The sequence below is a fragment of the Balaenoptera ricei genome, chromosome 1, assembly GCF_028023285.1.
Source record: "Balaenoptera ricei isolate mBalRic1 chromosome 1, mBalRic1.hap2, whole genome shotgun sequence".
Taxonomy (NCBI): Eukaryota; Metazoa; Chordata; class Mammalia; order Artiodactyla; family Balaenopteridae; genus Balaenoptera; species Balaenoptera ricei.
This window is the reverse complement of record NC_082639.1, coordinates 166,204,192-166,230,676: the sequence shown is the minus strand read 5'-3', so window position 1 is coordinate 166,230,676 and position 26,485 is coordinate 166,204,192. Positions and strand designations below refer to the sequence as shown.

At 40.4% G+C, this 26,485-nt stretch overlaps 2 protein-coding genes across 4 annotated transcripts; one reads left to right on the top strand and one right to left on the bottom strand.

Annotated features, from left to right (window-relative positions):
* Nucleotides 1–282: 282 nt before the first annotated feature.
* Nucleotides 283–21,249, top strand: HNRNPU (heterogeneous nuclear ribonucleoprotein U). Of its 3 annotated transcripts, XM_059941055.1 has the most exons (16): nt 283–1,205; nt 2,034–2,145; nt 2,234–2,307; nt 4,253–4,392; nt 4,961–5,060; nt 5,423–5,535; nt 5,876–6,139; nt 6,340–6,459; nt 6,792–6,920; nt 7,017–7,185; nt 7,444–7,698; nt 8,001–8,185; nt 8,543–8,614; nt 14,637–14,707; nt 16,763–16,866; nt 17,529–21,249. In XM_059941055.1, the coding sequence occupies exons 1-14, from the start codon at nt 515–517 to the stop codon at nt 14,682–14,684; spliced, it is 2,472 nt and encodes an 823-aa protein (XP_059797038.1). In that variant the 5' UTR covers nt 283–514; the 3' UTR covers nt 14,685–14,707; nt 16,763–16,866; nt 17,529–21,249. The 3 variants fall into 3 exon arrangements, with proteins under 3 accessions (XP_059797038.1, XP_059797046.1, XP_059797029.1); XM_059941063.1 differs by lacking the exons at nt 14,637–14,707; nt 16,763–16,866; nt 17,529–21,249 and adding an exon at nt 9,073–9,914 and having other exon boundaries at nt 284–1,148; XM_059941046.1 differs by lacking the exons at nt 14,637–14,707; nt 16,763–16,866; nt 17,529–21,249 and adding an exon at nt 9,073–9,914 and having other exon boundaries at nt 284–1,205.
* LOC132375863 (cytochrome c oxidase assembly protein COX20, mitochondrial) lies at nt 19,024–25,456 on the bottom strand. The gene is given in 5 exon segments (XM_059941078.1): nt 19,024–19,295; nt 19,758–19,821; nt 19,930–20,044; nt 25,065–25,179; nt 25,181–25,456. Coding segments are annotated over 5 exon segments (549 nt in total). The 5' UTR covers nt 25,291–25,456; the 3' UTR covers nt 19,024–19,150.
* Between the last annotated feature and the right edge of the window lie 1,029 nt (nt 25,457–26,485).

Here is a 26,485-nt window from a genome sequence, read left to right as displayed (position 1 = left end):
GGTAGAAGCAGCCTCCGGGCAAGGCAAATAGCAAACGAGTACTGCCACCAAATATCTGGAAAGGCCAATAAATGTTGCAGTGGGTCGGTTTAACTGAAGGCGGTTTCCTCCTCCTCCATGAGCTCGGCCCCAGTTGGAAGCACAGTGCGCGGCGCCGCGCTCCCGGCCCGTGGCTCGGGTGGGAGCGGGGGGACCAGGCGTGGGCGGGGCGGAGCGGGCGCGGGCGCTCAGGCGGCGCAGGGGCGGGGCGGCTATATTACGTGCGCGGCACCGCCCCTGCGAGAGGACGTTGCGTGCTCGCTCGCGCCAGGCGAGTCTCCGCGTCTCCCTCGCGAACTCGGTGAAAGGAATTGGCGCCGTTCGACACCAGGCGGATCCGCTCTGCAGCAGAAACCCACCTCCAGCCGCAGCCGCAGCCGCCGCCCGGGCCGAGGAGCAGCCTCAGCCGCCGCCAGTGGCCGAGTGAGCGGAGCCGAGTTTGAGACAGCGCCTAGCGGTGAATCGGGGCCTCACCATGAGTTCCTCGCCTGTTAATGTGAAAAAGCTGAAGGTGTCGGAGCTGAAGGAGGAGCTCAAAAAGCGGCGCCTGTCCGACAAGGGCCTCAAGGCCGAGCTCATGGAGCGTCTCCAGGCCGCGCTGGACGACGAGGAGGCCGGGGGCCGCCCCGCCATGGAGCCCGGGAACGGCAGCCTAGACCTGGGCGGGGATTCCGCCGGGCGCTCGGGAGCAGGCCTCGAGCAGGAGGCCGCGGCAGGCGGCGATGACGACGAGGAGGAAGAGGAGGAGGAGGAGGAAGGGATAGCCGCCCTGGATGGCGACCAGATGGAGCTCGGGGAGGAGAACGGCGCCGCGGGGGCGGCCGACTCGGGCCCGATGGAGGAGGAGGAGGCCGCCTCGGAGGACGAGAACGGCGACGACCAGGGCTTCCAGGAAGGGGAGGATGAGCTCGGAGACGAGGAGGAAGCCGCGGGCGACGAGAACGGGCACGGGGAGCAGCAGCCTCAACCGCCGGCGGCGCCGCAGCAACAGCCCCAGCAGCAGCGCGGGGCAGCCAAGGAGGCCGCGGGGAAGAGCAGTGGCCCCACGTCGCTGTTCGCGGTGACGGTGGCGCCGCCCGGGGCGAGGCAGGGCCAGCAGCAGGCGGGAGGTAAGAAGAAGGCGGAAGGCGGCGGAGGCGGCGGTCGCCCCGGGGCTCCGGCGGCGGGTGAGTGCTGCGTGGTTGGTTGCGCGCGGCGGGAGGCCCGCGCGGGGTGGGGACCGTGCCCAGGCCTGCCGGAGCCCCGCTGGGGGAGGAGGGAGCTCCGCCGCGGGAGGGCGCCCCCGGGGGGGCGGGGGCCTCTGCGAGGGGGTGGGGGGGGAAATCCCGGATTAGACGTGAGGCCTCCGCTCGGTGTGTGACGGCGGCCGCAGCGCCTCCATTATGTGGTTGGAGAACCGGGGGTGGGGGGGGGGGACTGCAGCTGCCGCTGGAGGGGGAGGAGCCGCGGTGGCGCCGCCGCGCTGCGTGCGCGCAGTGCGGGCACATGTCTCGGGGGGAGGGGAGGCCCGGGGCCCCGGCGGCGCGCTGTGGCGGCTCCGGGCCGCGGTATTGTGCAAGGCGCGCCGGGCTCGGCGTGACGTCACTTCCGGCGGGCGGGGCCGGGCGGGTCCAGCGGCGAGCAGTACAATGCGGCCGCGGGGAGCGCGGGCCCGGGTGGGGGAGGGGAGTGCGGGCGGGGCGCTCCAGCCCCTCCCCCCTTCCTGAACTCTCTCTGGGATACACGTGGGCTTAGGGCCTAGGCCGCGCTAAGTTTTCATTAGCTTTTTCGAATATTCGAGTAGGCTGGCAAAATTAGCAATGTCCTTAGACTGCGTCACTAATTATAGTCCAGTTCCAAGCGGGTTTTTCCTTGAATTCTCATTTGAATCGTCGATTGAAAACACTTAAAAAAATGAACAGGGCAAGTAGAGCTATTTTGGGGCGTCAAAACAGAAGAGGTTTTTTTGTTGTGTTGCGGCGTGGTCTCTTATAAAGGGGTGTCGTGTATTGTAGGAGACGGCAAAACAGAACAGAAAGGCGGAGATAAAAAGAGAGGTGTTAAAAGACCTCGAGAAGATCATGGCCGTGGCTATTTTGAGTACATTGAAGAGAACAAGTATAGCAGGTAGAGGATGCTAACGTAGTGTTACTTGTCACCTGTTTTTTATGCTTTGGTGGGGAAAGCTGTATCAGGAGACAATTCTGTCTTTCAGAGCCAAATCTCCTCAGCCACCTGTTGAAGAAGAAGATGAGCACTTCGACGACACAGTGGTTTGTCTTGATACTTGTAAGTGAAGCTGTTTCTCCCCCGTTCCTCCCCCAGTTGTCAAATGTGGTTTTTGGTTACAAAATATTAGAAAACTTAACACGTGTAAACAGTTGTAATAAAAGTAGGAAGTTGATGGCTTATATTCAGATTCTGGGCACTTAATATTTAGTACAGTAGTTGTATTGATAATTTTACAGGCTCTAACAATTTGATAAGTTTTTTGGTATGGCTTTAAAGTTCTCATTTGTAGGAATGTGAAATTAATGCCAACATTTGACTGTCTAGCTAATGGAAACTTGTAAGACTACTTATAACTTGTCCATTTAGGCTTCTACGATAAAGTAATGTTATTTTTTTGTGGAACTATGTTAAGTGAGCTCTTTGGGCTAGTTAAATATTAATAGCTTTCCCATTAGCACGCCATTATATTCCCTATTCTAAAAGATTGTAATAATACTTTTTCAATAACTGCTCTTTTGTTCTCAATTCCAGTTCAGTAGCTGCTGCTTTAAGCTAAGTTGATTTCTTCCAAAGACCTGGGGCAGCAGCAGTGGGCTCTCACTGGGCCACTAGCTTTCTTCAGCAGCGAATGGTATCAATGGCAGCGCTGTAAATACTGCTACTTTACCCAGTTGGGTTGCAATTGAGTATGAGGAAGTATTGCAAACCTCTAAATGGGCCTTGGCTGTCAGATTCCTAGTTTTTCTAATACAAAAAAAAAATCGTTTGTTTGGTGTTGTGATCAGAAAGTACAATTCTTTCTGTGATAGAACAAAGAGTAGAAATAATTGCTTAGAGGTAAGGTGTCAACTTGTCCTGTAGATCTAAGGAGTTGAAGCTTAGATTCTCATGTTTTGGAATACATATGGTTTTTATTTAGATGTGTAAGGCAGTGTAAATATAAGTCTTAGTTTCTTATTGTATACGCTTTACCACATAGTTGAGATAGTGGAGTGTTTTTTTTTTTTTTTAAAGACTTAAACATGGAAGAGTAGTTGAATGTTTTACGTTAAATTCAGTTGCTTAAATATTGGCGAGATACTGAAGCAGTGATTCGGCAAGGTAATGCTATTATAAAAGGCTTTTAGCTCCTCACCTAGGGATATCAATTTAAGTGCATTATTGGGTTCAAACACAATTGGTTGAATTGAAAATTCTGTTAGTGATGATCGGGAATAAAAGAGCAAAGCTAATTTAAGGAGAATTCCAAACTGTAGGTTTAATTTCATTTCAGCAGTAGCTTTCTAACTTCAGTGCTCCCTTGACTGAGAACTCAGAAGGTGCATGCTAATGAGCCAGTGACCCAAAGGTAGCTAGGTTAAAGACGTTTTGGATTTGGATTATTCCAAAGTGTGTAATCCCCTATTGGTATTGATTAACAGGCAAGTCTGGGGAAAGGGGACCTAAAATGCTGTAGTAGTTAACAGCATTAGATGACCAGGTTTGAATTTTGCAGATTGAAACTGCCTTAACAAGTTTTAGCAAACAATTTAAGATCTAGAACCCCTGTAAAGTGCAGGATCAACAGCTCATACTCGTATTTTAAAATACTTGATCATGGCCTCCCTTCAGTTTTATTGTGGCACTGGTAAATTCTACCTGGTCTGGCATGCTTCACTTTGATTTCCTGCTATCCTCTACTGCTTGCCTCTAAATCAAGGTAAAGAGCAGAGCAGGTATGTATTAATGTCACATTGTCTTGATTATTTTATATACTTAAAATACACATACTAAACCTCGATATTGGTTAGTTGCACAGGTAGTGTACGCTGTAGTTCATAATTTGGCAAGAATTGACTTGGTGGGAGCGGGGCTTGAACTGAAAATTCGAACAACAGCATGATCTGTAAAAATGTATGCAACATTAAGAAATATGAGAAAATTTAATAAAGTTTTGTCTATGTAGCAGATACATTTATATTGGATATCAAAAGAAATAATATGGTATTTGATATAATTGCAGATAATTGTGATCTACATTTTAAAATATCAAGAGATCGCCTCAGTGCTTCTTCCCTTACTATGGAGAGTTTTGCTTTTCTTTGGGCTGGAGGAAGGGCATCCTATGGTGTGTCGAAAGGCAAAGTCTGTTTTGAGATGAAGGTAAATGCAATCTTGTGTCTTTTTTTTCCTTAAGAACCTTTGTGAGTTTTTCCCTGACACTTAGATGTCACTGGAACTTGTAATTTTTCAAGCTTTTGTGGGACTTGGAATCTATGATCTGTAACAGTTTAGGATGTTTGTTATATTAGAAGTTGCCATATAGAGCCAGCCTAATTTTTATTTAGAGTGTTCATTTTTTATCAGGCACTTGAAAGGCCCACCATGGGTTTGAAAATAAATTTGGTTAGGCTCCTGTTTTTGTTCCAGAGAAAAAACATGTTAAAGGAATACTTTAGTTGGTTTTGAGTATTGAGAATATGTAATTTCAGCGTTTTCTTTTAAACGTGAATTAACTAAGTACTTAACCATTTTCTGTTTCAAGTTAAAAGCTCTTACATCAGTTGTTAAAGATCTTGTGGAATGTTAGGGGGAAGAGTAGAGTTGGTGTCTTTCTGTACTTTGTAGCTGGAGAAAAATTAGCCCATTGCCCGAATGAAATAAACCAGCGTTGGTTCAGTGGTTTATTTTCCTTCGTTTACAGTTTAATCATTTATGATTTGACTTCCAGGTTACAGAGAAGATCCCAGTAAGGCATTTATATACAAAAGATATTGACATACACGAAGTTCGGATTGGCTGGTCACTAACCACAAGTGGAATGTTGCTTGGTAAAGTTTCCATTTGAGTATCTATGTACTCATGAGTGTTCAGTGTTTGATTTCAGTAGTTAGACTAGAAGGCATGCTAAACTTTTTGCCTGTTTTTAGAGATGAATAATAGTTACATGGACACTGGCTAAATTTTAGCTTTTCTTTCTTTGTGGTTACTTGGTTTATGACTGATGGTTGAAATAGAATATTATCCATGGTATGCAATTTGTCAGCTAGTTATATAACCACCTAGCTCTCATTAACTTTATATCTAGTACAAAGTCAGTATAGTTTTGAACCCTACATCTGGAATGTTAAAGTACGTGGGTCATTGGACTGTTTTGAAAAATTGATTTCATGAAAGTTAATTATTTTCTTAGGTGAAGAAGAATTTTCTTATGGGTATTCTCTAAAAGGAATAAAAACATGCAACTGTGAGACTGAAGATTATGGAGAGAAGTTTGATGAAAATGATGTGATTACATGTTTTGTTGTAAGTCGTAGTTAAATTTCTACATATTATATAGCAAGTTGGTAGATAAGAGTATTTTAACATATCATTGTCAACTTTCAATACTAATTCATTTTGACTGAAAACTACTTAATGTGAAGTTGATCCGAAAATCTAGTCTTTTAGGGCAATATTAATTTCTGCTTGTGGATATAGGTGTTCTAGTTGTATATAACCAAATATTAAAGCTCTTTAACGTATAACCTAAATATGTTTTCTACAGGATAAAGCTTCACTCCTAACTTGAATTTTGAAGTTTTTTTTTAAAGAAGTGTTATAAGAAGTAGATTAAAACCCATTAATTTTTTTCTCCAATTAACAGAACTTTGAAAGTGATGAAGTAGAACTCTCCTATGCAAAGAATGGACAAGATCTTGGCATTGCCTTCAAAATCAGTAAGGAAGTTCTTGCTGGACGACCACTCTTCCCGCATGTTCTGTGCCACAACTGTGCGGTTGAGTTTAATTTTGGTCAGAAGGAAAAGCCATATTTTCCAATACCTGAAGACTATACTTTTATCCAGAATGTCCCCTTGGAGGATCGAGTTAGAGGACCAAAGGGGCCTGAAGAGAAGAAAGATTGTGAAGTAAGTCACTTTAAAAAAAAGAATTTTGAAGGTTGCTTTTGCTTGGCAAAAATGACATTTAGAAGAGTTGGATGGCTGGTCTGTTTAATTTACTAACTGCCATACATGTTGTTCCCATTAAAAGGCTGTGAAAGTTCAGATATGTAAACTGGGCTTTTGTGCATTTAAAAAAAATATTTAAAGAATTCTTTCCATTGTAGGTGGTTATGATGATTGGCTTGCCAGGAGCTGGAAAAACTACCTGGGTTACTAAACACGCAGCAGAAAATCCTGGTAAATACAACATTCTTGGAACAAACACCATAATGGATAAAATGATGGTAAGTAAATTGGGCATGATTTCAGCATTTTTAAGACTAGAAGGTATTCGGGGTAACCGTTTTGTCTGTCTTTATCCATTTTGTTAGTATCTTAGAGAGAGGAGTTTGGGCAGTTAAATTGGTTATTTAAGCAGGCTCTTTACCTGTAAGGTAAACTGCCTTCCAATGGCTAGGCTTCCTTCTCTTTCCTATAGAAGGTTTTTGGACTTGGATTATCCAGTAGCTAAAAGTGAATTGAAGGCACTGGGTGTTGTTACAGGATAAAATATCCTTTTCTGTAGCAGTGGGAAAAGGCAATATTTAAATTTTGAAACTTTAACTTTTAAAAATAGGTGGCAGGTTTTAAGAAGCAAATGGCAGATACTGGGAAACTAAACACGCTGTTGCAGAGAGCTCCACAGTGTCTTGGAAAGTTTATTGAGATTGCTGCCCGTAAGAAGCGAAATTTCATTTTGGATCAGGTAAGCTGCAGCTTTGAGATTGAAAAAAGTAACTGATAATTATAGAATTAATGTTTGGGGTTATAAACTTAACCTTTTTTTTTTTTTTTTTTAAAGACAAATGTGTCTGCTGCTGCCCAGAGGAGAAAAATGTGCCTGTTCGCAGGCTTCCAACGAAAAGCTGTTGTAGTTTGCCCAAAAGATGAAGACTATAAGCAAAGAACACAGAAGAAAGCAGAAGTAGAGGGAAAAGACCTACCGGAACATGCAGTCCTCAAAATGAAAGGCATGAAATTTATTTCTACTGTTATGTTAAATATCTTTCTGTGATTTATATCTGTGAACTTAAATTTTGTGTCAGTAATACTGTTTTAGGAGTTAACTCTGTAAATGAGCGTACTTCACTTGTTTAAGGAAATGTAATTAAAACATGAATAGATATTGTATGCTTTGCAGGAATTAAGCTGCTTGAGAGTTGTAGGTTCTAGGATTGTGAATGTGTATGTAGTGGATTTGTAGGTTAATATGATTTAATGTTTTGTAGGAAACTTTACTCTGCCAGAAGTAGCTGAGTGCTTTGATGAAATAACGTATGTTGAGCTTCAGAAGGAGGAAGCCCAAAAGCTTTTGGAGCAATATAAGGAAGAAAGCAAAAAAGCTCTTCCACCGGAAAAGAAACAGAACACAGGCTCAAAGAAGAGCAATAAAAATAAGAGTGGCAAGAACCAGTTTAACAGAGGTGGTGGCCATAGAGGGCGCGGTGGATTCAATATGCGTGGTGGAAATTTCAGAGGAGGAGGCAAGTTAATTTTGAGTATTATTTATTTGGTTCAATGTTGAAACAAGTAATCTGTAATCTTCTAGTTTGGGTCTGTGTGTTTTTCTGCTGAATTTAACATAGGAAGTTTTTGATTCTCATGTCTTAGCTGTCTTAGTAACCATAGTAAAATACTTCATGCGATTTGATGGTAAACACACCTAGGTTATGTTCAATGGTTAAATTAAACATTTTTTTCATAAAATAAAGGAATGGTCCAGAAGAACCCTAAGTCGTGTGTAAAGAAGATAACACACTATTAAATGAAACGTCTCTTGTTTTAGCTCCTGGGAATCGTGGTGGATATAATAGGAGGGGCAATATGCCACAGAGAGGTGGTGGTGGTGGCGGAAGTGGTGGAATTGGCTATCCATATCCTCGTGGCCCTGTTTTTCCCAGCCGAGGCGGTTATTCAAACAGAGGGAATTACAACAGAGGTGGAATGCCTAACAGAGGGAACTACAACCAGGTAATGATTTAAGATTCCTGCAGACACTGATTCTCTGTATAATTTAGTCTGGAAAGTTAAAGGCATATGTTGTGCAGCCTCAGTAAGAGGAACACAGCATGTACACGCATAGTGATGGTAAAATGAGTCAGTTTCATTTATATTGATTTTTCAAGTGCATTAACTAGCAGCAAGTCAGGTGATGTCTCATAACGAATAAGTTAATCACCTGAGAGCAAATGCAGCAGAGAGTGCTCAGAGGTTAATTGCTGACTGGCAATCTATCTATTTCTGTGGCTGTGTCTCCTCTTCTCCCCCGCCCCATATACAAACCTAACAACTTGTGCTCTTCTTAAAGGTTTTTTTCTTTTTTTGTAGAACTTCAGAGGACGAGGAAACAATCGTGGCTACAAAAATCAATCTCAGGGCTACAACCAGTGGCAGCAGGGTGTAAGTAATTCCTTATGTGCTTTTTTGTACATTTAATTGTATTTTGAATTCATAAGAGTCAATCTTGAAAAAAGATCTTGTCCAGGGATTGAAGTGTTTATAAGTGTTACAGGGCAAGGTGTGAATTGTGTTGCAGTTGTAGCCATAATATCTTTTGAAGGCAAAATAGGTTGGAGTTTGCTGTAACTTAATATTTTTAAATAAAATAGTATTTAATACATGGTTCTTTTTACTGCTAGCTTTAATTGTATAAACTAACCAAGTCATAATGTGTTTCCTTTCGTAATGTGTATTGATAATGGGATATTAATACCAACTAAATCTGGCTTGATAAATCAGAGGTATGACAGGTATAAGTTTGTCTCCAGCAATTACTCTGAATTAGATTGTCATTTCCTAAAAGCAGTTTGAGTGGCTTATTGATGTTTTTTCTTTAAAAAAAAAATTTTCTCTTACAGCAATTCTGGGGTCAGAAGCCATGGAGTCAGCATTATCACCAAGGATATTATTGAATACCCAAATAAAACGAACTGATACATATTTCTCCAAAACCTTCACAAGAAGTCGACTGTTTTCTTTAGTAGGCTAACTTTTTAAACATTCCACAAGAGGAAGTGCCTGCGGGTTCCTTTTTTAGAAGCTTTGTGGGTTGATTTTTTTTTTTTCTTTTCTTTTTTGTACATTTTTAATTGCAGTTTTAAAGTGAATCGTAAGAGAACCTCAGCATTGTGCACGATAAGAGAATGTGTCAGTATTTCAGGGTTCTACATTTTATCTGTAAAATGTGACTTTTTTTTTATCACAACAAAAGTAAAATGTTGCTTTGTACCTGGTGTCTTTTATTAAGAATTTACTCCCCCCATTTCTCAGAGATAACAGTCGGGAGTTATTGTCACAATATAATAGAAATGTTAGCAACCAGATTCATGTAAGGACTAAGTGGTCCTCATGAATTGCATAAGACTCTGTACTGCTCGTATTACACTCCATCCTCTCTGTAGTTTGCTGAGTAGTGGAGGGGTAAGCTAAATAGTAGTTTTTGACAGTAACTGGGAAGGCTCTTTCTTTTTAAATAACAATGCAATTGGCATATTTGGGAATGAAGATAAAATTTGGAACTAAGATAGAGAAGATGGAGTGTATGTAGAAGGGCTGTTAAAAATGTAAAACTTGGTTGCATTATTTGTGGAGGCTCAAACTTGTGAAGGTTAAATACCATAATTTTTCCATTTGTTCTGCATTTTGATTCTGAAAAGAAAGCTGGCTTTGCCCATTTCTTATTAAAAAAACTTGTTGTAAATCCAGTTGTCTAATGGGATCTATATGAAGTTAGCTATGTCTGTATGCCCTTCTCCCACAAAATACTGTATAACTAGTGTGCTTGTAGTAGTTAACTCCACCATCTTTGTAAGCTAATGAAATTGTGAGTCACCCATTTATATCTTAATTTTTAATCATGTCAGTTCTTGAATGGGTATCTCCTTAGCCTGCTGATTTCTTTTTCTTTCTAAAGAAAGTGGGTGGAGAAATTAATTTAGACGTTTGTTTGCAATAAAAAGAATTCATTTTACTCTCGTTTTGGGATTCTCGCCATCAAGGTTCAAAATCCCTTTATGAAACTCCCAAGAGGAGAAAATTTAAAGTGTGTGCTTTCTGGACAGCTTATTCTCTGTACTTGGAACATTTAGGTTTTAAAAACTTAAATGTATACTGACAATTGACTTTTTAAATTATGAAGTAAAGTTGAATGCTTCCCTTCCCCTCCCCGCCCAGATGACTTTTAACATTTAACGAGGGGAAAAGGTACTGGCTGGGAGAAGTTAACACTCAGTTTATCATCTTTACAAAATGCTAATGGCTGTCCTCAACTGATAATTATATATACATCTATATAATACATGAAACTCTGGGAACAGATGCTTTTAGAAGCCATCATGCAAGCCAGTCACTACTACACAACACTGCTAACTTAACCGTAGTTATGTGATAACATTAGATCCCCTAATTGTAATTTTATTGGGTTTGCACAGAACACTTAATCTTCTAAAGGACCCTCACTCATGTGAGGTGAGGAATCAGGAGTCAAACTGTAGAACTAAAACTTGACATCAGTTTAGTGTTTCATTGGTGTTTTAGGTTGCTTCTGGTAAGTATAGGTTTGTTTACATTTCTGACTGCTTAGATTTTTGTTTTAGCCATTTAAAATCAGATTTTTAACTATTTATACTCCTAGGAATTTTCTTGCTAAAAGATGAGCTGGAGTTGAGTTTCAGATGATGGTGTAGGTTCAGTTGAGAATTTTTTGGCCTATAACCCTACAATTACCATAGGAATACTTAACAGTACAAGATAGTGCCTCAGGGGCTTTTGTCTTTTTAGCAATTAACTTACTGCTAGCAGCTATTTGCATGAGTCTGCTTTTCAGTATACATCAGTATTACTGGGGTTGTATAGACTTATGGGGAGGGGGGGAGTAAGCTTTGTTGCTAATCAGTGTTTGTGTCCTAAATATTTAGGTGCTATTGAAAAATCTTGGATATGCCTTCTAGCTTAAAATTGCTTATTAAAGAATTCATATTCTAATCATCGCAGTGGGAGAGTGATGGCCAAGTGACATTTGGTAGGCTGTCATGCCTGTGTAGCACAGAAAATTTTGGGAAGAGAGATGGGATAGATAAAAAATATTGCCCAGGAAAATGTTAAGTTTTAAAAAGCAGGTTCAAGGTCAGAATTATAGTAACACCTGCATTTGTATGAAGTGAAATAATCCTAGAGAGTATTTAAGAAATTAAGAAGAGGGAGTGCACCATATAGCAAATAAGAGAAAAAAAGTTGATGCCAAGTTTGGCAGAATGAAATCTGTAAATGAGAAACTTGGTTTATTGTTCACCCCTTCCCTTGCCTACCTCCCCTCAGTGGCAAGCAAAACACTGAATAAACAAAAATTATCTGAACAGATGTCCCAATTACACCCTGAGAAAACTCACCTGTGAGATTGCTGTTGGTTTAAGGGGTGCTTTCATTAGAAACTTTTGCATATAGTTACTTAATACCTATCATCCTGAGGCAAGAATTGGATTAGGTTGGTTACGAAGACGTTAATCAGGAAAGAACAGAAAGTGCTTTAAGATAGAAATCATAAAGTAACTGGAACTGTAAAAAGTTTTCTTTGTTGCTGGTAGGTTACACCTTGTTACTCCTGTCTAGCCTTTGGTGGAGGGCTCTGGCTCTGACCTAGGAGGCTGAGACCAGCTTCTGGCCCTGATATCCAGACAGCAAGATGAAATCTTAAAATGAAGTATGAGTCAAATCAATTTGACATTGAAGTGACCATAAGAAGCCATATTAAATCTAGGAAACGATAAGCTGTCATTTGCCTAGGATCCTGTCTGAAAATAAATATGGAACTAGATGTCTTGAATACTAACAGGATTTTAAAGCTTCTTAAAGACAGTTTTCCTTGAAAAAATACTATTTTCGAGGAAAGGCAACTCAGTAGTATTTCTTTTTCACCTCCTGTGGAGTTTACGTTCATGGACAGACTGTTCTGTATTTGCCTCAATTGTGGAAATTGACATTTTTCTATGAACTTTTACTTAATATAAATTGGCTTTTATCCTAGAATTGTTTTTATAACCTGTCCCATTGCACAAATGAGGAAACATTTTGATAGCTTGTAAGGCAATGAATGGTATAGACATCTTTCACATGTAAAGATCTGTAAGGGTATTTCTGATGTGCTTTAAAAGCCTAAACCAGAATAAACTTAATACGGAAGGCGTAAACTTGTATCTTCAGTCCAAGTCGTAGTTTCTGGTATTAGACATAAAACACATCTTAAAATCATTAGTTTCCATAATTTCCTTCTTACACATTGAAATGGTTTGAATCTAAACTTGGTCGTTGTTCATATTTCTGGGGCTCTGGACTTTATAAAAATGGGTTTAGGTTTTAACATTTTAGTAATAGTCAATGAAAGTAAGGGTGTATGTTAATGGCAGTGGCCTGGCAATAAGTTGCAATGCTTAGTTTATGTATTGGAACTCTTGCTTATGCATGAGTTTTAAGGGACTGTTAAATTAGTGCTTTGAGTTAGAAGCTTACCAACTGCCTCATCTCTAAACAGCAATTTGGATTTATTAGGTTAAACCACAGTTTCTTCAAATCATTAATTGCCTTAACTAAAAAATAGGTAAAACTGCAATATCCTTGTGATGTGAAGAGCCTTTATCTTGGGTAGTTTTCAGATGTGACTTTTTTTGGCCCTGTCATTCCACAACTTCTGTGCTAAAACATGCAGGTAATAGATCTAGCCAGTTCAGTGCTTGAGTTTTATTTAGGCTGCTCTAATCCCCAGTTCTTAACTTAGTACTACAGGTACATGTTTACAAGACATATAGTAAAAATACATTGTCCACCTAACTCCTGTTGAAGTGACATTTGTTTTATTAATCCTTACTAATCTTGATGTTTAAAAAGTAGATCCTTAAGAATTTGGAAATGACCTACAGTACTGATTGAGGTAGTATGTGTCCCCAAGTGTGTTGAGGTAGGAAAAAAATGAAAAACCAGCATCCCCAAGTATCTTAACATTAATCTTAAGTTACAAACTTGTGAATTTGAACAGGAAATAACCTACCTTAACATATAATTTTTATATATTTTGCTGATTAGGTATGCCATTTTATTTGGTGGTCACATTTAGTAAATTTCAACCATACAGATAGCTGGATCTCAGAAAATAAGAGCTTTAGGTAGGAGGGAAATGGCTAACAAAGATACTTAAGTAGGCATATATACTTTCACATCTTAGCCGATTGACTAAAGATACAAGGTGATAGGATATGTTCAATTAGTTTGCCCAAGGAATTAGTCCATGAGGAATGGTAGACTGGAAATAGGTGGGAATATTACTCATAATGTTAACCAGAATTACTCAAAAAAATGTAACACCTGTAAATTGTGCAATTAGGTTGGGAATGTGCTGTCCACCTGGGAAGCTGAATAAGTACAACTTTTTGGCATTATGTAGATAGTTGGTCCTTTCACTTGTGATTGTAGATCCAGTATTAGGGGAGTAAATGTTGCAGGTAACTGATAGGCCAGGACATCTGTAATCCGTTTGGTTAGGTGAGTTACTGGGACAAGAACTTAATCGTGTGTTTAATATGTAATCGTTTGTAATTATCACCTAGGAGTATTACAATTTTTTTCTCCTTCTCATGCCAGGAATCAACATATACTTGCATCTTGACAAGGAACAGGGGTTTTGCTTTTAAACAAAACTGGATCTGTGGGTATGAGAAACTGTTATAGTTGAAAGTGATGTGGGAATACCAGTCCAGGCAAATGGAGAAAAGTCTTACGGAAAGGTTCAGTTAATTTGTTCAGATATTTCAGTTACAATCACAGTGCTACACCAGTGGCGCAGCAGTTACTCCTGAGCATGCCCAGCTTGGGCATCTGCACACCTGGATGTTATGAACGGGCTACAGGCCTGGAAAGCTAGCATAGTGTTTAAAACCTGGGGACACTGAACTGTTGTGGCATGTTCTTTTCTGCCAGTCCTCTAATACTCCATTCCGTGATCTTACAGGAAGTAAAATTAGTTTTGCCTAGTAAGATGTATTTTATACTTGCCAAGCACTTGAGAAGCACTGCCACAAATTAGTACCAGCCAAAATTGTTTTTTTTTAAAAAGCAAAAGCAATCAAGAACTTTGAGATGGCCACTGTAGACATTTAACTTGCGTGGCTTTCATGAGAAAGAAAAAAGAGGTACAGAGAAAGTGAGATAAAGTTAATACCTCAGAAGAACAGTTGAAGCTTACTTGAATGACAGGATAACTTTTTACAGTAGTTGTTAATAAGGTATCCTTTCAGTTGTCTGTAGTTAAGGGAGATGGGAGAGTCACGGTCAAGAACAACGAAAGGTTCCAACTTACTTTTTTTTTTTTTTTTTTTTTTGAAAAAATAAAGCAAAAAATAATGTGCTGATTTAAATTTCATCTCCTTTTCCTTAGTCTGTCCATGTGAATGTGCTGTGTGGAAGAGTAAAAGGGTCCAAGTAAATGTGTTCCAGTGATTCCAATAGGTATTCCAAATTAATTGCTGCTTGTACATTTAACACATGTTATACTGGGCTTCCAGGATCACCTTAATTAGAACTCCTCTTACTTTAAAAAGGCAGGGGAAAGGGAGGAATTAGTAACTAGGTGCATAGATTTATCTATAACAGGAAAGAAAGGTTCTCTAGTATCTCCTTTGCATACCTGAAATGTGAGGTATTTGGTGATATGTTAGCAATTGGTGGTCCTCTTGCATAGGTTAAAGGCAGTACATGCAAATAGAGCCAAGTCCCTTTAAGGTTAAATCCTTATTCTAATGGTTCAAATTCCTTCTATTTAATGTTATGTAAGACATTGTTTCAGTACCCTCCCTACTTGTAGAGTTGAAATACTTCCTTACAATATTCTAATACAGAGATATCTAGGATACCTATGTCCTTGGGTTCCCAGAATCTTTCTGCATCTGTATTAAATGAACAAATACTTTTTGTTAGCTTATAATAACTTGGAAAATGATCTTTCTGGATAATGAAGTGATGTAAATTTACATCAAAGTACAGAAAAATCAGGAAGTGAAATTTAAGACAAGGACTTTGATTATGCTAGTCCAGAGCATGTACTTTCTTGTTGCCCTGAAATTATTTAAAGACTTAATAAGAAGCTTAGAAGAAATTAGTTTTCCCCACTACATACTTGAGAATAATGTATTTTGATGAAGTGAGAGGACTTGGGTGCTGTACTGACTGAAAATATAACTACCAGGGTTTCCTCAGTGAAATACAGTTCTACTCTGTCAAATAAAAGCAATCTCTAAAGACTTTTGAAGAGCAGACAACTTAGAGTAAAAGGTAAAAACTTAAAGCCATTTCTGTTCATTTGAGAAAAAACATAAACTAGAATGTTTTTAAAGCAAACTTAGAATTTAGATAGTAGAACATGTTTCATTTCATGTGACTAGTCTTTGTGGTCTAAGGGGGAAGACATTTTTATGAAAACCCCTTAAGAAACCAGTATATGCAAATTTGAATCCCCTAAGGGTAGGCCATATAATAGGTGTTTTACAACTTAGAGAACTTAGTAGAAGTTATTCCTAGAAAAGGGTAGACAAGATAGCTGCCTGTTGAGTCCATGTGAACATTTAGTGAACAGTAGAAACCTTTAATTTAGTACTTACAGTCACTGGTAGCTTTCTCAAGATAAAAATACTTGGAAAAAGTCATCTTTAATCTCTAGAAAATGAAGAGTGGTTGAAAAGACTCAAATGTTTGCAACACTGATCAGTAGTGCTCACATGACGAACTTTAAAATGTAATACTTTATTAAAAAACTAAGCTTTTTTGTCCCTAAAGCTTGCCTTAAAAGAAAGTTTAAATATGGAACTTAATGCACAAAATAACCTGTGTAAGATACCAGTATTTGGGTGGTAGAGGATATTGTTATATATAATTACTGACCTGATTTGATGATCAATGGACCGTATTTTAAGATGCTTCCCAAAGATTTTATTCTAGAGTACTATTAAAAACCACAGTTAAAGCAATCAGTAATTTTTCTACTTTCCTCATTAAGGTATTCTGCTTTCCCAAAGTAGTTTACGTTAACATCACTTTTAAAGGGGTGTCTTAATCCCCATCCACCACAGATTTTTACCTAGGAATAGAAGGATTCAAACCCTATTTGATCCCTAGCTTTTTGCTGAAAAGTGCATAAACAGGAATCCTGAATTTATTATATAGACCTCCTCGCATTATAAAATCGAAGCAAAGGGAAACCAGCGATGGAGTAGAGGTACGTAGACTGAAGAGATGCTTGCAAATCAAATAATGGTATTAGGGATAGTCAAATTTCTTGTTGGCAAACTTGGTCAATAGAAATCACAAGTCCAGAGAAAAGCTAGTTAATTTTAAATTCCCTGAGGTTCTTTTACTGAGATGTAAAGCAAGTAGTCAAGGAAAAACAAAGAGGGAGGGGTGAGGGAAGGGGGGGAACTGCATAAAGCACTTAGAGGTAGTGAATTAAAGTAGGTATGATAAGCTGCAAAGTTTTAAACCTACTAATTGCCACAATTCTATTTTAATCAGCTATTTAGCTGGTACCTACCGCTATATCACCTAGTGTGAAATTTCGGATTTAATGGAATAATGAAGGAAGCAGTGCAGCTGGAGGCTTCAAGTGGGCTTGGAAGGTAGGTTACTCTTTCTGCTTAAATTTGGAAAGTGTAAGCTTTTGGATGAGAGGGACTAGTGAACATTTAGTAATTAAACTAACATGTGTTGACTGCTTTATACCAGACACTTGATTGGGAACGTAAAGACAAAAATTGATAGGGTTCTTGTAGCACAAGTCAGTGACGAATGGAAGTGCCAACTACTGTTAGTGGAACATGAGACAAAGTAGTATGAGAGCCTAAAAGAAGGTGATGATCCTAATTCTAGAAGTTAGTGAGCAAGAGAGTGGAAGGTTATAGAGAGGAGGTAGGAGAAGGGCGTTATAAGTGAAATGAAAACATTTGAGCAGAGGTATGAATTCAGTTCATGGTGGCCAGAGGTACACTGGAGATGGGACTGGCAAAACTTGGCAGTTTGAACTTGAAGTTGGGTGGCAGAGTGGAAGACGATGGGACTGGAGGGACCAGAAGTGGAAGTGTCAGGATCAGCGTGGAGGCCGTGGAGGTCTGGTACCAATGTTTTAAGGGCCTAGAGCATGTTGAATGGTCCAATAATTCATTAATGCGTTTTGTATCATTTTAATAGGTAAAGAAGAAAAAGTGCTAATTTAAGTTTATGAAATGATATTTGAAAAGTAATCCAAATAAGTAATTATATTTAAATTTCTGTTTTTATCCAGGTCTCCAATTTATGCAGTCATTCTGCTGTGAAAATGAACTAACCTTGTTATCATTGAAGGCCTTGGAAATTTTTACCAGCCGAGAGATTTTTCTCTTACTCAGGGTAAGATGTAATCATAGTGTGCTAGAGCTGGAAGGGACTTGACTTACTTAATCCATTTGCCTGATTTCGTATGTTACATGTTATCAAACTGAAGCTGAGAACGTAAGTGGCCTGCACAGCTTGTTAAATATCAAATTTGATTAGTACTCATCAATTCCTCCACCCCACCCCAACTCATGCCTTTTAAAACATGAGTGACTGTCACATGGAATTTTTATAACATACTTGTTTAAGATCAATTTGAATAATATAGACTGCACTCAGCTTTGATTTGTGTCAGTAACGGCAGGCAGATGACCTTGAAAAAACTTCATTCTCTTTTCTAATAACCTTCCCTTGTTAATGTCCAAGTCTTTCCTTTGGTGGCTGCCAGATGATTAGGATCAATAAAAATCTCTTAGAACATATATGCTTGACAGTGTCACTCATGATAGGGCATTTGGTAAACCATATAGCTTGTGAACCCTAACCCTTATAATGACAGCCATAAGAAGGTGAGCATGGGAGGGAAAATGCTACCTCTCTTGTGAACTGGAGCAGGCCCCTACCAATCCTGAAAACGGATTCAGAACAAAATAAAGTTTCAAAACATCTCTTCCTTGATCTGTTTAGCTCACCGTGATAATCAGTAGGACCAGTAATAATGCCACAATCCTATCCACTGGTGTCTTCTTTCATACTTATCATTTCTTAACCAGAAAGGTCTCTAAGCCTGTGTTTTAAGTAATGTTGATATTTATTAAACCAAAAATGATGAATGAATGAATAAATGCTGTGGACTTAGTTGGGTGTTGGGTGCTTTTTTAAAATGGCAGCCAACTGAATTATAAATGTCTACATTAATGGAACAATATGTGTGTAATTCTGCAGTATTCTCCTTTGCACCAAGCAAGTTTCTGAAAATATTTTTATGTGTGCCATGTACATATTTAAGTTCTACTTAAAAATAAAAACTCTGCATACATCCAAAAAATATTTAGAGCAGCTAAAAACCACCTTTACTTTCTGAGAGGTGACTCACCTGTTGAAGTGGAAGAATAGGGTCAAGCAATGGGTACATTTTAAAAATAACAATTGCAAAGCGATGACCCATTAGTTTTAAGTCTGATACACAACATCACTGGCTTTCGAAATCAGAAAGTATCCCCTCATTTTTAACAGGGTACAGTAATACAGTTGTGATTTTTGTTTTTAAGGCAAGTTTTAACATCGAACTGAGATTTTATTTCTTCAAACGTCAGGTGTGTACTCACTGCTTACTATAAGGAAACACTTTTCTAAGCGTGTTAAACACAAGGTTTATTTTAAGTACGAGTCCACTATGTGCTATACTGACAGTAGATACAGGGCCAGAATAAGTTTGTAAATATTCATACACATGTAAAAAAGACTACAACTTACACATACTTTATTTACTTGGTTGAAAGCCTTATGGTATATAAAATGCTTTCTATAGTTGATCTTGGCTTTGTTCACACCGAAGTGAGTTGTATCTGGGTTTTCTGTGCTCAAGACTGCTCAATTGCTGCTGCTGCGGCCGCTGTTGGTTTGTTTTCTTTCAGGATCAAGGTGGGTACTTTCATATAAAATCTTGTTTTTAATTCCTTCTCTGGCAAGTCTTTCCTGGATTCTTAGCTTTGCATAATTATACCTACAATGGAACCTAGTAATGAGAACATGAATAAATTATTGATATAACATACCTGTAGAAACTAATTTGAAATTTGTAATCAAAATTTTTAAATGCTTACAGATGACTGTCAGTGGTTGTGAACACATTCTTAAGGTAGCATTTTCAGATGTTATGCCATAGGCAGGGATTGAAATGAGCATTAGGATAAGATAAAAGGTTGAGACCTTCCTAAAGGAAGTATAAAACCTGACATGGCATTAATGCAGTGCCTAATGTCATGCATTCATCTGTTCATTTGACAAATAACACAAAATGTGTGTGTATATATACATATTTAAAAGATTAAAGGCAGTCCAGCAATATCATTTTGTAAGATAAATTTCAGTGAGGGTGGGGAATCTCAGTGGGAGATTGCTCTGAGTGGAGCATGTGCTTTGGAACTAGATAAACCTATTACAGTCGTGGATCTTCTTGAATACTTAGCACACATACCAGCATCCTAAAGTCACCAAGATAAATCCTCCTATTCCAACGTCACATGATCTTCTAATTCTACCTGTCAAAAGGAAGCATAAACACTAATACACTGCATGTTATAACTTCATCTAGGAAAAAAACTTCAGAGAAACATGTTTTTTATGCATAGAGAGAAGCAGATACTCACTAGTTAACAAAAAGTGTCCAAGGCCAGCCACAACAGATCCTAATGAGCCATACAATGTCGAATCCCGTGCACAGGGGATGTTTTCAACATCTAAAATTCCTAGGAGCTTAAAGGGCTACGAAAAATAAAAAAACTTAGATTGGACAAGAGAATATTTTATTTTAGGGTGGTTTGGCAAAGATTAAAACCATCTTTAATCATCCTGCTTTGGTATATAATATGACTCTAAAATGGAAACCCTGAGAATTTGACCAGAACGTCCTAAGCAGGTAGGGTAAATTAAACCTAGATTATGGTACCATGGTTATGCTATAATTTGTTAATCAACTGGTTTGGAGATAAGGTAAGGGCATACATTATTTTATGAGCTCTTTAAATATCTGTATGAAATCATTTGGGGATTTGGCTATCATTGAAATTTAAAAGCATAATTTCCTTCTAATAACCTGAGACGCATAGATGGGCAAAGTGAAACTGTCCTAACCATGTTGCTTATAATATTAGTATACTGCTGTTTTAAATTCCTTTAAGGAGGACTGCAGATTTTCTGTGTTAACTAGTAACAACAACACATCGGTTGTGTCTGTAAGAATAAATGCTTTGTGTTGAGACAAATCTCGTCTGTTTCTTGCCTGTGATAATGAAGTTGCTGTTGATTGTATTTCTTTGTTGATAGTACATGGTAACCACACCTAGGTGTGATGAAAAAAGCTGGAAATCTAGAGGGTTGGATTTTATTCTCAGCTCTGCCACTAACTTCTGTAACCTGTAGGACATATTTTTTTATCTGGCCTGCAATCTGTAATGAAGGGGTTCAGCTAGGTGATAATTTAAGTTCCTTCAAGTGCTAAAATGAATGGTTTTAAAATTCTTTATATAGTCTTCATTGGATTTATGGATTTGTTCTCCCTCATTAAAAAATACTGCCACTTTAAGCATAACATTTTCAACTTGAATGTCTTCTCACTCTCACTCTGTACTTAGGGGTTTTGGGAGGGCAGGACAGAATTTTATAAGTCACGCTTATGTTTTGCTACAGCATTCTCCTATTCATAAAAAAAAAAAAAAAACTTAAGGTACTGTTTTCATTTAATGTAGCTTTTAAAAAGGAAGCCACTTGTCCATTCTTTGGGATGAGATATACCTAGATGGTAATATACCGTAAGGGAAAAAGAGTGGAAGAAATGGGAAAAGGACAGTAAAGGGCAAGTCAGATTAAAGGTTGAAACATGAAGGTATTGTGTTTGCTTTGGCTCAGGCTTCTGCAGGAAAGACAATGTGACTTGGTTCCTAATAAAGCAAAAGTTATATACTCTTGGATCATTATGTTCCTTTTTTTTTTTGCCTCTGCCTGTTCCCCCCCCCCCCAACATGTTTACTTCATGAACACAGCAGGCGCTCATTGAAGTTGCAGACTTGAATGTTAAAAGGCTCTTTAGTACAAATCTTCATGGACAAAGAGGTTGGGATTTAATTCTGCTTCTAGGCTTTTCGTTTAATTTAGCAAAAGATGATTGATTGTTTCTCACCCTCAGGTCAAGAGCCAGGTGGAACTTATGGCCCCGGAGGGGAAGGAGGGTGTGATGTGTTCTGCAGCTAGGCCGTTGCCCTGGGGGAAGGATGCTAAATAGACTGACATGGGGGGTGGTGTTTAATGTCAGATCTTAGACGAGACCAGCAGCTTCTACCACAGGGTAGAATGTTAAGATGGCTTTCACATTTAAGCAGAGAAAAAGAAAGGAACCATCAAGTGTTGGCCGCAGCATGCCAAACACTGCACATCTCTGCCAAAGACAGCACTTGTTTCAAGGCTTCTGAGCTTTTTCATTTGGATTCCGTTCCATAATGGAGCCCTAGTGTGACCCCAGGATACACCAGAATCTGCAAACTTTGCGGGGGGGGGGCATTTGGATAAAATTATCAGCCCCAGTTCTTTGCCAAGTGTGTAAAATAAACTTGCTGAACATCTGAAATGGTGCTGTTTGTTTAAATCAGCTAGGTAGGTAACTTTCTGAGCTTTTTAGAGATTTTCAAATCCCACCCTCAGATTCTGACTCAGTAGGCCCCAGGCATTTATGTTTAGGAAACCGCCCACCCCCCAGACTGGGAGAAACACTGCTTTAGAGATTTTAGAAAAGTAAAAATTTTGAAATTGCAGATAATGGAATAATCCAGTTTATTTTGAAAGATAAGCATATCCTTTTTAAGTGGTACCTTCTAAAACCAACAATGTGGGTTAGAGGCCAAGGATGCTACTGCTAAATGTCCTACAATGCGTGTATCACCTATGAAACTGCCTTGGTCAATGTCAGCGCCAAGGCTGAGAAGCCAGTGCTTGTCTAATCTCATAACTTAGAGGTGCCAAGGAGCTATTAGTGCCCGGCCCTTTATATCCCTTGTTTTTAATTCTCACAACCTCTTTGTGACATTTTCTCTGAAACAGGCTCAGGGTTTAAGCAGAAGGCTAGTAAGTGCTGGCAGAGAGGAAGTGGAAGTCAGTCTGACCCTGAAAGCCTGTCATTCCCACTGCAGCATTTAACCCTTTGGTTTTTTAGTAAACACCAAGGTTCACATATAGAGAGTAACAGAACTGAGTACATAACTGTAGATCTGCAATTTGTATCAAAACTGGGTAAGGATGTACAAAGACTTTTTTCCCCTTTACTAGTAGGGAATTTTCAACCTCCTGGTAAAGTTGGAGTTTAGACTGCTGATGACTTAAAAGCAAGTATGGAATACTGTAATGAAGTCTTCAGCTTATATAATATTTTTGAGAGTATACTTAATTTTGATTCTTAGAAATGGATATAAAGAGTCTAAGCCTGAAGTCATTTTGAAGTAGTTATGTTTGTAATGTTCAAGGCATTTAACATTCCTCTTTTATTCCCTAGTTGTCTGCAAACTCAAGGTTCACCTGCTATTAACAAAGCCTTTAAATGTAAACTAAAATTTTAGACTTTTGGTAAGCTTAGATTTAGAAAGGCAGCCTTACCAACACACCTTGATGGAATTAAGGGAAGCTCAAAAAGAAACTTATAAGCCAGAATGCCAATTTAATAATTTATAGGAAACATCAGATCAAATTAGAGCTACTTCATTTCCCACTGTTAAATGTATCTGCATCAGTGCTCATATTCTGCCTTTCCTTTTGTTTCAAAGGAGGAACTGGCCCTACTCCTATTTAAAACTAACTAGTCCTCACTTTGCAGTTGATTACTTTCTCCACTCAAAAGACCTCTGCTTCTGTGGTTATCCCATCTTTCATTTGCATTACTTGTTTTTCCTCCTTTTATTAATCTCCAGTCTAGAAACATACAAAATAAATCCCCCTCTCTTGACACCCTTTCCCCGCAAGCCACCATCCCATTTTTCTGTTCCCTGTCACTGCAAAACTAAAGTTACCTGTGTGTGCTTCTTCACTTACAAACCTACGCTCCCTTTAACTTGCTTCAACCAGACATTTACCAGCTGCACTCGACGGAAACAGCACCACTGAGGTTTTCTAAAAGACAATCGTTTTGCAAAATCCATCATACTTTACATCTCAGCACATGTGGCACAGATAATCATTTGTTTTTGAAACGTTGTCTTTGGCTTCAAATACAGTATTAACCAAAAAATTTTTTCATATTTTTCTTGATTCTCAATGGGTTAAGCCACCCTCATGACCCTAAAATGACAGCAGTTATCTCCTATCAAAGGTACAAAAAGGATGAAAGCCCCATTCAAGATCCCAGTGTTCTCACAAAACAATCTAGAATTTTGTGTTTGAAGTTATGGTGCCCCCGGAAATATGCAAGTTTCAAACAAGGGTACATTTTGTTGAAGGAAGCATATTCCAAATAGTATGTGAGACTTTAAAAACAGAAAAGGCACCAACAGTGTATAAATTGACAAAAATTTTTTGGAAAACAAATATGGAAACAATTTACCCAACATCTATTCATAACCATTTGATGATCTAGGCCAAATTTAGATGGAAAATTCCCTAGAGAAGCAAGAACACTGAATAAGTGATCAAAATTTTCAAGCTGAGCAGAGAATATCCTAAAACTATAGGTGCAGTGTGGCACACAGTGTGGGTCTTCAGTAAATATTTGTGAATCTAATTGATCCAACATTAATCTCTCTATGGCTTACTATTTAAAACTTTCTTCTTCCATTGCCTTTTTTAAACACTTATTTACTCTGCATTGAGGATATAAAAATTGGGTTCCCTGCTCTTAAGACAGAAATTAACTTCCAGTATAATGCTGTAATGATCCAGCAATGTACAAGGTGTCCGGGAGATAGGAGCCGAAGCACCTCAGTCTCTCTTGAGGAGTCGGGAAGCCCTTCAGGGGAGACCGGAGATAACCCTGTTTAGCTTTAATACACCCGGAGAAGAAAGCATGAGAAGAGTCACACGTCCCTGAACACTTAGGGTTAGTTAGGTGAGGAGGTTTGTATCACAGGCCGAGAAATTGGGATTTATCCTGAAAGCAATGGGCAGCTACGACTGGTTTTAAGCAGAGAGGTGGAATTATGCATTTTACAGGGTAGCCCACAAGGACGACTGTGGAAGGTGAAGCGAGGAAGGCAGAGCAGAAAGACATGAATGCCAGCCAGCGAGGCTATTGGTTACATATGATACTGCATACTCCACGTGGTCGAGTGAAAACAAGGTTAACGGGAAAAAAATCTCAATCTGTTCATCACCCTCCTGCTCTGGATATAAATTCACTCGAATATAACCAAGTTCTCATTCCTCAGCATTTACCGATTCCTCTGTTAAGTGTTGTGAAGTATACAGCCTTAAAGACAAGGCACCTGTCCTCAGCTTTTAAATCCCTCTCTTCGCTAGTAAATTACAATACGAGGCCCCTGTCAACAAAACTTTCTTTCCAAAGGGATCCGTCTTGTGACCTGCAGTAAGCTATCGGTACCGGTCCCCTCATCCTCCTAGTTTGGGTCACTTAAATCATGGCAGTTAAGATAAAAATGTCGGGGGATGGGAGGAGGGGACCTGTTTGATTGCAGAGAAGCTAATGACACGTGCTCCCGGCCCGGGTCTCCCAGCTCTAGAGGCCGCGTCCTTAGGCGCCGCCCGCCCGTGCTCCGCGCGCCCCGCCGCACCCCGCCGCAGCCCGGATTACCTTCCCCTTCCCGGGCTCCCCGGCCTCCGGCGCAGCCGCCATGGGAACAGTCGGCGCCTCTCCCCCGCCCCGTCGCCGCCGCGGGCCGCCGTGAGCGGACGCCCCGCCCCGCCCTGGCCAGCCCGGCCCGCGCCTGCGTTCGCGCTGTCCGCCATTTTAGGGAACGTTTCCCAGTCTCCGCGGCGGCAGTACCGGCCGAGCCGGTTGCCTTTGGTGTGGCCGCCATTTCCTTTGTTCAGTTGAACGGATCACGTCTCCTCCACCGGGGCTCTCCCCAGCCCGAGGGCCTGGACCAGGGGAGGAGGAGGAGGAGGAGGAGGACTCGTGAAGCAACCGCGCACCCGGACTCTTGGCACTTCGAGGCTGCGCCTTTTTCCGCCCCCGCCCCTCCTCTCGCCCCAACCGCCATTTCTAACTGTCGTCCGCGCGCGTGCGCTCGCTCCCGTGCATAGGCGCTGGGCACGCGCGGCGGGGCGGCCGGGGCCGCGCGGAGGGGGCGTGCGCGCCGCCGCCGCTTTGTCCTGGGAACGGGAGCCCCCCCCCCGCCCGCCCCCAAGCCCACGGCCCGGAAGTCGGCCCGTACTGGCTTGCGGCCCGCGTCCCCTTCGTGTCCTTTGTCTTCCCGCCTCGGGACGAATCCTGGGCGACCCCGGCAGCTCCACCCAGCGCCAGCCACCGTTTCGCCCCGAGCGAAAGTGTGGTCCAGCGCTCACACCGCTTACTCCCTTCTTTGGTTTCATCTGGGAGGGGCTTTAAAATAGCGCCACTCGGTTTGCCTGAAGGAGACTGGGGACAAAATGGAGGGAGGACCTTGTCAGTGAAGACGCGTCAGGACGTTTGTGCCCGCCGTGCAGGCGGGGAAGGCAGGCGGGGTGAAGTAAAAAAAGGCCTGCGACACGCGTTTTTGAATGTTAGGTAGTGTTCCACGTATACTCCGCCCTACGACTGCGACTTAGCGTGAAATCTGCGTATTGGAGACAGCAGTCGTCTGGTGTGAGATAGGGCTTGACCGCTTTCTCAGCCCTCTTAAGTCAATACAATTCCTTTCCCCGTATTTTTTTTTTTTTTTTGCACCGTAAGGAAAATGTCCCTATCAAAGCCATAATTATGCCTCCTTTGTTTATGTACCTTTATATTTCAAAGTATATTCCTGGGAAAATGTTCAAGCTTTAGAGTGTGTCATTGTGCAGAGTCATGCTGCTGTGCACAGTAAGGGCTGGATAAGGTTCGCGGTGCTTGTTTGCTATCAGCTGCCAGTGAGGTGTTTTCTTATTCCTTATGCTTTCATGATCATTTAATACCTTTCTACACACCCAGTAAAACACACAATTTACGACTTAAAGTGTGTGTGTGTGTTTTTTTTAAATAAGTGACTTTGGGGGAGATTAAAGTGCTCTAACATACTGCTCTAATATTAATTA

Excerpts from the sequence above, each read along its gene's own strand:
- HNRNPU (XM_059941046.1), top strand. The coding sequence starts at position 515 with ATGAGTTCCTCGCCTGTTAATGTGAAAAAGCTGAAGGTGTCGGAGCTG. Across the intron at positions 2,146-2,233 it reads GAAGAGAACAAGTATAGCAG|AGCCAAATCTCCTCAGCCAC; the intron begins GTAGAGGATGCT and ends TCTGTCTTTCAG. Across the intron at positions 6,921-7,016 it reads GAAATTTCATTTTGGATCAG|ACAAATGTGTCTGCTGCTGC; the intron begins GTAAGCTGCAGC and ends TTTTTTTTAAAG.